General features: G+C 58.6%; 2 protein-coding genes across 2 annotated transcripts in view; both read right to left on the reverse strand.

Annotated features, from left to right (window-relative positions):
• The window catches only part of Amn (amnion associated transmembrane protein), a gene marked incomplete at its 3' end in the record, with an annotated part of 7,351 nt that extends 1,929 nt beyond the window's left edge, over nucleotides 1-5,422 (reverse strand). Inside the window, exons 1-3 of the mRNA XM_013012952.1 lie at nucleotides 5,335-5,422; nucleotides 4,166-4,447; nucleotides 1,745-1,849 (exon numbers count right to left, since the gene is read on the reverse strand). Coding sequence (XP_012868406.1) covers nucleotides 1,745-1,849; nucleotides 4,166-4,447; nucleotides 5,335-5,422 — 475 coding nt within the window. The remainder of the gene's footprint in view (nucleotides 1-1,744; nucleotides 1,850-4,165; nucleotides 4,448-5,334) is intronic.
• The window catches only part of Traf3 (TNF receptor-associated factor 3), a 65,203-nt gene continuing 58,259 nt past the window's right edge, over nucleotides 2,854-9,797 (reverse strand). The window contains exons 11-12 of the mRNA XM_013012965.1: nucleotides 8,822-8,996; nucleotides 2,854-8,166 (exon numbers count right to left, since the gene is read on the reverse strand). Coding sequence (XP_012868419.1) covers nucleotides 7,595-8,166; nucleotides 8,822-8,996 — 747 coding nt within the window. The 3' untranslated portion in view covers nucleotides 2,854-7,594. The remainder of the gene's footprint in view (nucleotides 8,167-8,821; nucleotides 8,997-9,797) is intronic.

Consider the following 9,797-nt stretch of genomic DNA (forward strand, 5'->3'; position numbering starts at 1 on the left):
GTGGCCGCAGGCCGAGGGAGCACAGCCCGTCCCGCGCTCCCGGCCCGCGGCCCGCCGACCCCGGTTCTGGCCTGGCACTTGGTGGGGCCGGCGGCGAGCCCTTACCCGAGGGCTCTCCGGTCTGCCCTCCTGCTGCTGCTCGGTGCTGCTCCTGGGCGCTGTCAGCTTTCCAGCGCCACGCTGGCTTCTGGCCCAGACTGGTTTTGAACCACGATCCCCAGATCTCGGCCTCCTGAGTAGCTGGCACCGGCGAAGGGCTGAGACTTGAGGAGGAGGAGGAGAAGGCCCGCTCGCGGCCTTCGTCGGGCCCTGCAGTTAGGCAGGGCGGGCTGCTGGAGGGGTGGCTGCCGGCCCGGGAAGCCCGGCCTCACCGAGGAGCCGCACAGCTCCACCGGGGGCAGGCGGTGGCCAGGGGCTGGTGGGCGGGAGACTCACGAGGTGGAGGCTGGGCCTTGGAGTGGGGCCTTCCTTGGCTGCTGCCCACTCCCAGAGCCTGCAGAGCGAGAGCAGTGTGTGCGTGTGTGTGCACACGCGCGTGTGTGTGGGGGGAACGGTTAACTCCAGGAAGAGGTGGCCTTAGGTGTTAATGAAACCAGCCCCAGGAGGTCAGGGCTGCAGCCACAGTGCTGCAGGAATCCATCCGCTGCGCCCAGCGTGTGTCCACGGCAGGCCCTAACCTCATGCCCAGGGGAGGGAAGGAGGGGCGCCTCTGAGGAAGGGGAGGACAGACCCTTGCCTTGCTGTCTGCTTTACTGTCTCTTCCAGAATCTCACCGTGTGGCTGGTCAGGGAGGGCAGTGTCATGCGGCTCTGTCTAGCCGCTGGTCCGTCTGTTTTGGCCTGGTCACCTTCCTGTGCTGGTCCTGGTGCATACCTCCCTGACCCCAGAGCTAGAATCCCTGAGGAGGCCTCTGCGAGGCCTCTGATTGGCTCTCATTTCCAGCTCTGTACCAATTGCTATGTTTTGGCCATTGGCTCACAGCCTGGCAGTGATGTGTGGCACCAGGGGTGACAGCTCTGCACCTGCTGGGGGGGGGGAGGAAGAGGGCTGGAGCAGATGCAGGAAGGGCCCTGAGGCAGAGGCTGGGGGGGGTTCGAGGTAAGGAGAGGAGCGTGTGGAGGGCAGACACCACTGGAGCAGTGGCTGCAGGAATCAGTTGGGTGTGGGCCGTGAGCGGAGCGGGGCTCCCTGGCCTGTGGGGCTGGGCTGCTCACACCTGTCCTGTAAGTGCTGTGTGACGCTATCCAACTCACCGTGTCTCTGTTGAGCCCCTCGGCCGCCACGCAGTAGCCGTGCCTGCCTCCCAGGGCACCGGCCCAGCACCCGCTTCTGTTGCACCCTGCCTGAGGCAGGACGGGCACAGAAAGACAGATGGCCCCTGGTCTCTGGGCCAAGGGGAGCCATGGCTGGAGGTGAGGAGGGCATGCTCGGGCCTGATCTGCGTCCCCTGGGCAGGGCCTGTGTGAAGCTGGCCCGGGAGCGGGTAGGAAGATGGGATGAGGAGGACGAAGGCAGTTAACTAAGGGCAGCATCTCCAGCACTTAGGGATCTCCGGTGACATGCTTCTCCGAAGCATACCCACAGCGCAGCCCTGGCCGCTCCAGGGCTCCACGACCCAGGGCCACGGAGCCTGTCACAGCCCAGTTCTCTGGACCCAAGAGACTGACCTGCTCAGGAGGGAGGGGCACGAGGCACAGCCCGTGCGCACCTGCCACCACAGGCCCGAGGAGCGGACGCCGCTGACCGCAGAGCTGCCTGCTATGGGCATGCGCGTGGATCCCACTCTGGCACCCAGGTGCCAGTGCTCTCCTGGCCGTCCTCAGCCCCCGTTCATGCTGCCCCAGGCATCCTGGGGCCGGGATGCCCCCACCCTGTGCAGAACTCAAGCTCCAGGCTCAAGGGGTGGAAGGAAGGGCTGCCGCTCGCTGGCTCAGGTAGAAGGGGCGGGGCAGAGAAGCCCCTAGCTCTGGGGCTGTGCCGGGCTACCATGGGGCGTCAAGTCTGGAGGACCCAGTCCTGCGAGGCTCTGGCTCCGCCAGCCTGGGGAGGGGCCTGACGGGGGGGAGGGCGCTGCCTGCGGGCCTATCCCCTCCCGCTGGCCAGGGCCTCTGGAGGCTCAGGACGTGTCTGGATCTAGCTTTCAGCTTCGGAGGGCAGTTGCGGCTGAGCAGGTGCTGTGGTGGCTTCCGGTGGCATCTGAAGGGAGTAGACAGATGGGGGCTGGGCACCCAGCAGGGACGGGCGCTCCCTGCCAGCCCTGCCCCAGAGGTCTATCTGGGGACATGGATGTGGGCAGAGCGGGCTCAACCCTGTCCCTGCACCGCACGGCTGACGTGAGGCGCAGGGGCTCGCAGTGGTGTTGCCGATACTGAGCTCAGGTCGGAGTCAGACCTGCACACGCGTCTGGTAGGAGGCGGCAGCTCACCCTGCACCAAGCCCCCGCTTCCAGAGGCCCGCGCCGGGCATGCTGAGCCAGCAGGCCTTGCTCCAGAGCTCTGGCAGCTCTGAGCAAATGAGGACCCAAGGCCAGAGGATGACGGCTGGAGGACGGGGCTGGGGCAGGGCCTCTCCCCCAAGGCCCAGAGGTGACAAGCCCTAGCGGGACACCAGTGACTCACACCTGTAATGCTACTTAGGAGGCTAAGCTCTGGGGATCATGGTTCAAAGCCAGGACAGGCAGGAAAGCACACAAGACTTTCATCTCTAATTAACCACCAAAAAGCCAGAAGTGTAAGTGTGGCCCAAGTGGTAGAATGCTAGCCAGTAGCACAAAGGTAAAGGGACAAGAAGGAAGAGGAAGCACGCGGGACTGAGTTTAGCCCCAGGCCTGGCACACAAAGAAGAAGAAACAGGGATTCTTAATCAGATTTATTTTCTTCTAATAAGACAGTTTAGCATTTCAAAGTTTCGCATTCTACAGTCTTACAAACTTTAGTTATTAGCATCGGAAACAAAAACATCGCAAGACCTCAAAACAAATAAATACCAAATAAAACCACACACATTGTACAGTAAACAAAAGTATGGAACATAATAATGCTTCAGGAATCAGATATGTTGCTAACTCCTAGTAACAACAATTATTGCTGAGCAATAACTCACACCATCCTTGTTTTCTTAGAAGAGCAGAGGAACGCAGGACTCGAGTCACTGGTCACGATCACTTGGACTGTCAAGATGGGTCCTCACAGCGAGCCGCTACTACAGACGGCAATTTGTAAAACAGGCAGATTAAAAATACAGTCAAATGAGAGATTGGCCTTCTTTGGTCTTCGTGTTTTTGGGTAATAGAACTGAACGTAAGAGGTGTACCGTCAGAGAACAGAATGCAATTCTAGAAACGTACCACAGTCTACGTGACTTCCACACTTCCTTCATCACAGAGGTTCTAGGTGTTTCTTATGGAAATCCTTCGAAATAAGGCCGGCTTTGGGGTTTCCAATTAAGTTGTTTAGTTTGCTCGTGAAGGTTGTCTTACTTGTCTAAGGGGACTAAGGTATAAAACCACACGCCGCTCCTACACGAGTGGCGCAGGGACTCTGGACCCTTAACCTTGGACTCCAAACCCTTTCTCACGCTGAGCTCACAAGACAGACTCCAGACGCGGGGCGAGTGGGAGGGGCTGCACCCCCCCCCCAACTGACCTCCCTGCGGGTCACACTCTGCCCACCTGCCTGGCGTCCAAGGCACACTTCAATAAGCGGTGACACCTCAGGGGCCACGGTGGTCTGCCAGGCAGCGCCATGGCCGGACGCCCGGCCCGCCTGCAACCCCGACCTCACCGACACCCCTCATGGACACGGGTTACTCTGGGAAGAAAACAAAACTATGATTTGCACACGGAAGACAGAACCATGGTCTTGGGCCGAGAAGTGGGTGTGGGTTCAGGCCTCCCTCAAATGCAGAGGCCCGGGCCTCGCAGCCTCCAAGTGAAAATCTGGACTGAAAGTAAAGAAAAAAAGCAGCATCTGGAGCTCTGTGGGGCGCTCCCGCGTGCGCGTGCGTGGCTGCCCGGCAGAGGCTTCCCTGTGGCGCCAGAGTCTGCCACTGACCCGTGGCTGTGGCGGAGGCCTGAGCCGGGACGGGATCGCACGCTGCTGAGGCCTGCCCTAGCACCCGATCCTTTTCTGGGTGCGACCTGCTCGCTGCTGGGGCCTGCACTGACCGTCGGCGCTGCCAGCGTCAAAGGAAGGAGTGTTGGTAATGACAAGCCGGGATGGCGGGCATCTGGCGATGGCGTGGCACCACAGGGAAGCCGGTGCAGCAGGAATGTCCGAGGGTGGGGGTGTGCAGGCCCTGGTGACCCCCAGCAGGTCGGAGCCCCGCCTCCCCACGAGGAAACCGGGATGGGCAGAGAAGGGAGAGGCGTGACGCCACCGCCGAGCCAGGGCCCCTTTTTGGCCGGTTTGGGAGCACAGGGCCATGGTGCTGTCCAGGCAGAGCTGCTCTGGAGAGGAAAGGGACCAAGACCAAGACGGGAGCCTCTCCGCATCCTCTGCTGGTCTGCACGGGGCACGTGTCAGTGTGCCCAGGCTTAGTCCGGGCTCCTGGGAGCTGGGGGTGGGGGTGGGGCTGCCCGCCTTCCACTCAGACTCACTGCATCGCCCGCCCCCCCATCCCAAAGCCACCTCCAGCGGGCTCTGTCTGGTCTCTAAGAGCCAAAGGACGCCCAGCCACGGCCCCCAACACCTCTACCGCACCCCTGAGCACCTGGCCTTGCTGGGAAGGCCTTCACTCTCAGCCTCTCTTGTGCCAGGGGCGGGGCCTCTGGGCCAGCAGAAACAGCAAGCTGAGTCCCTTTCCCTCAGAGCCAAAGACTTAGTTTCTTCAAAAGGTAAACAGTCGTGTCCCTGTACATAAAAGCCAACACCCAGACACACATGAGGACCCGCGCTCTGCTCTCTGGAGCCGAGGCCCTGTGCAGGCAGAGGGCGCCCTGCCGCCGCCGGACCTGCTGCCGGGCGCCAGCCGCACGGGCATCCAAGCCCCAAAACGGCCCAGGCTGCAAGCACCAAAGGGGCACTGAGGAATATGGGGGTGAGCAGCACAAGCACACGGCAGGACGTGTCCAGCACCTCCCGGAACGGTGTTCTAGCAGGGCCGTGACAAACGCGAGCGCGCGTGCCGGGCAGACACACGGCGCCCCACTGTTGCACTGTTACCAGGTCACACGAAAGATGGCTGCAAAGAGCCTACCCTCATCTCGGGACAGTGTACCCCAGCTTTCATATGGGCGTTGGGGCAAGGTGGGGGGGAGGGGAGCACACCACATCCCCAGGAGACCCCTTGGCAAAGTCCCAGGAGAGGGGAAGTACCAGCACACCCAGGCCGCACCCCGCCGGGGTCTGCCGCTGCCCCCGCCCTCCCCGGCCACGTGTCTCCGGGGACTGGATGACTTGTTGAATGAACAGGCCGCGGGCATGCCGCTGCCGGCCCTGGCTGCAGAGCCCGGGGTGTGGGCTTTCCGGGGCCTCCATCCATCCCTGGGGCGGAGCCAGGGCCAGCCAGGAGCCAGGGCTGCCGGTGCTGGGCAGTGAACTCGGCAGCTTCCGCTCGAGTCCCTTTGTTCTGAGCCAGGGCGCGGATCTAGCCCTCGGCCGTCCCAGGAGAGCGCCTGGACAAGCAGGGCGCGGAGCAGGGTTTCAACATGGAGGGGCATGGAACCAAAGAGGCGGCGGATGGAAGCGCGGGATGAGTGTGCGAGGAGGGCACTTCCAGCAGGCACTGGGGCAAAGGCACACCCAGGACAGATGGCAGCACCAGAGACAAGATGGGCCACCGGGGCACCAACCCAGCAGTCCCCGCGCGACCACGGGCGAGCCCAGAGGCAGGCAGTCGGGAGCACGCGGCCCAGCTGGCCAATGGTGGGCGCGCCTTTTGGGCAAGTGCACAGATGTGGTGTTCGCACACATTGGTTTTGCCTAAGAAGCACCCGTCACGTGTAGCACCCGTCAGTGTAAGAGCACCATGGTGTGTGGTGCATAGCGAAAGGGGCACAGGGGCAGGGCTCCAGGCTTCCAGTCACAGGTGGACACGCGAGAGGCGGCGACAGGGAGGTGACAACGCCGCCTGGCGCAGGCGCGGGCTGCGCCGTCCGCCTGGCACCGCTCCCGACCGGGTGGCGAGGGCTGTGCAGCAGCCAGCCCAGGCATGACTCCAGAGCGCGGTCCCCCGGAGTGCTCGGGGTTCTGCTTTGGGCTGGGCGGGCTCCCAGGGCCTGGGTGGGGACGCGGAGAGGCGCGGCTTCTCACACCAGCCTCCTTGGGAGTGGGGCCGAGAGTTTGGAATCTGTGGTAATTAAGCAGTGAAGACTCGAGGAGCTGTGGATGGAGCTTGGCTTCCCCCGGAAGGTATGGAGTTGCTGAGGGCCCTCGTGGACACAAAGATCTAGCCGTGGAGAGAGAGTCTGCGGAAGCTATCACTTTTGACAATCACGCTGAACACAAACCCACCCGGGGCAAAAAGCAGCATGTCACAACTAAGGCACATGTACCGTACGCCACCATCTCTAAGCTAAGCCGTCGCTTTCAGAGATCACTGAGCAAACGCAGCAGCACGACAGAACGAAGCAACACCAGCCGGGCCCCTGCAGCACAGCCCCCGCCCCCACCCGGCACTGGACGCGGGAGGCCTGTGCGGTCAGCAACAGAGCTCGTCTAAACGTGGGGCAGAATTTTAAAAACCTACAGGATTTTGTTTAGAACTCCAAAGTTCAACTAACGCCCTATTTTAGGGTGAAAACAATTATAAGTCTGAAAATGATGCACAGCATCCATGAGCAATGTTCCTTTCATAATAATTTTGAAGTAGTGTCATTAACTACGACAGATATTGAAGGTTTACATTTCTAACGAGAAATAACAACAGGTTGAATATTCTCTTTCCTATCACAAGTGATAACCAGTGTTTGATAGTTTACATTTTCTTCCAAGAAATATCAGTCCTTCAACGTTTTCAAATAAAATGTTTGCAGTAACAATTATCTGTAGAACTTTAAATTAAAAAATGATTTCTGAATTTAGAAACTTAAAAAAAACAAAGACCTGGGTGTACGTCAGGGTCTTCTGACAAGCAAATTATTAAAATGGAGACCAGATGAGGCCTGAAAAATAGACAATATACTCTATTTGAAACAAGATTGCACTCTGAATCTTAGAATGAATATATCAGAACTGTGTTATTATTTTGTAAAATCTCCTTTTACTTGACATGCTGACGGGCCCAGCCACCCCCATGTGTATTTTCTTTGTTTGATGTTCAAGTTTAAGGAAGAAAAATCACGTTTCTTTTGTTTAGCATATATGTTTTCCACCTTAATTAACTAGATCTTTAGAAATGAAAATGGAACTTCTCTGACAGCAATATTTATCTTGCTGAAGGTAAGTAATTCTTCAGAGTGGAGTGTGGCTGAGTCTATTAGAAACATATCGGGGTCTGTTTTCACGTGTGGCGCCTCCCGCTGGCCGCACATCCTCCTCCTGCCGCTTCCTCTTTTCTACAAGATCCTTTCCTGAGCGCGAGGACCTCAGTGAAGACAGACCGGTGCAAGCCCCCCAGAGGAGTTACCTTCTGCGAAATCCGCCTCCGGCCGCTGTCAGGGGTCAGGCAGGTCCGAAGTATCCACTATGACTTTAATAAAAATTGTATCATCTTTAATATACGTCCCGTTTTCTAGAACAGTTTGGGCCACAAAGACGGGGCAGCCGGAGGCGATGTTCATCTCTCCGGTGGGCTTCTTGAAGCTGCTGCTGTTGGGGTCGGGTTTGAACGCATCACCCAGGTGACGCCGGGAGGAGCCCTGATCCATCAACATGAGCGTCACTTTCTGCTTAAATGGCCACGGTAGCAAAGCATCATATTCTCCACGCATGATGACAAAGAAGAGTGACAGATGTGTCCCTTTCCCCATCCCATCCCCGTTCAGGTAGACCCGGGCACACATCTTATAGCCAAAGTAGCCAGTGTAGAAGGGCTGGCTGTAGAGAGACAGGGTCTTCCCCATGACGGCCTCCTGCTTCCGGCGCTTATAATCCCGGATCTTCCAGATCAGCACGCCGTTGTAGCTGGCGGTCTCCAGCACCTGGAACCGAAGGTCCATGTCGGCCAGGCGGATGTCATGAACACTCAGCATCTGGTCATGCCTGCTCAGCTGGGACTCCAGCAAGCCTGCCGCAGGCGAGGACAGACGCGGTGGTGAGACTCGCGAACAGCACAGGGTTAGGAAAGCAAATGGCACCATCCAGCCCCTCCACAGCCATACCCAGGCCAGCAAGGCGGCTGACATGGCACAGAAGCCCGAGCTGGGCTGTGGCAGGTGGCTGTTCCCAGACATGGACACTGATCTCCTCCCTCCCCCAGGTAGCAGCAGTGCACGCCTGCTGAGGTGGCTCGCTCCAGGTGGACCGCCAGGGCCTACATTTTCCTGCTCTGCAGCCCCGATGCCCGCAGGGCCGGCAGGCTGAGTGTAAGCTGTCACCTTCTCTATTCCAACCCCTCATCTCAGGTCCGCTGACTCCAACCCCACAGCACCACAATTCTCCCATTCCCTCAACCATTAATCCTTCCCACGGGAACAATCGCAGCACCCATCTGGGCCCAGAGCCACGGGACTCATCTGCTGACGAGGGCAGGAAGAGGCTCATCCATTGCCGCTCCTGCCATGTCTGCCCCGGCTCCGGACTAGCCCTGATCTACGGCTCCCCTTATGGCCACAACCTCTCACTCTTGGCCATGCTGGACAGCACACAGAGGAACCAGTTTAAGGGCAAGCCCCTGTCTCCACGGAGGACCCAGAGCCCGCGTCTGCGCGTGCACCATTTACCTGTGTTTCGCGCCGCCTGCCCCGCACTTTTGTCCACACTCTCCAGCTCGGTCACACGGTTCTGGAGAGACTCCACGCTGCTCTTCATGCTGTCTGCTTCCTCCCAGTTCTGCCGGAAGGGTCGGATCTCCTTGTCGAGCTCTTTCAGTTTCTCCGCTTGGCTGTCTATTACTCGCTTCCAGACCAAAGGTGTTAAAAGGCAAGCACCAGTCAGGTTTCTCAGAAAACACTGTGCTGCCACCCACTACGCACAGGCCAGCGAGAAGGGGCGCAGTAGGCCCCGCACACTGGAAGAGGCCTCTGGGAGCTGGGTGGGGCAGGGAGCACTCTGCACGGGGCACACACGTGCTAGACACTGTTGGCTCTAGAATCCTAGCTACTCAGGAGGCTGAGCTTGAGGTTCAAAGCCAGCCCTGGCAGAAAAATCCCTGTGAGACTCGTCTCCAATTAACCACTCAAAAACTGGTAGTGCAGCCATGGCTCAAGTAGTAGAGCAAAAAAAGATCAGAGATAGTACCCAGGTCCTACGTTCAAGCCCCAGGGCCAGAACAAAAATTAACTAAAATGAAACTCTGACTTTTGTCTTCTCTGTGTCTCTCTCCATGGAGCAGACTTCTGATTCTCCTCCGCTTCCTCATGAGTCCGAGAATACTCAACAATACTTTCCCTGTTTTTACTTCTCTGCCTCCATTGCCCCGTCACTCACTCCCATTTGCCTTCATTTGTTCAACTGCAAGAAGTCTTCAAAACCACATACTATGAAGTGATGAAACTGGATTAAAAACCAGTGTAGATGAAAACTGATGGGAGGAGGGAGAAGAGGGCCTGGGAAGGTGGCTCAGTGGTAGAGCGCTTGCCTCACATGCATGAAGTCCTGGGTTCGATTCCTCAGTACCACATAAGCAGAAAAAGCCGGAAGTGATGCTGTGGCTCAAGTGGTAGAGCGCTCGCCTTGAGCTGAAGAGCTGAGGGACAG

The sequence above is a fragment of the Dipodomys ordii genome, unplaced genomic scaffold, assembly GCF_000151885.1.
Source record: "Dipodomys ordii isolate 6190 unplaced genomic scaffold, Dord_2.0 Scaffold2, whole genome shotgun sequence".
Taxonomy (NCBI): Eukaryota; Metazoa; Chordata; class Mammalia; order Rodentia; family Heteromyidae; genus Dipodomys; species Dipodomys ordii.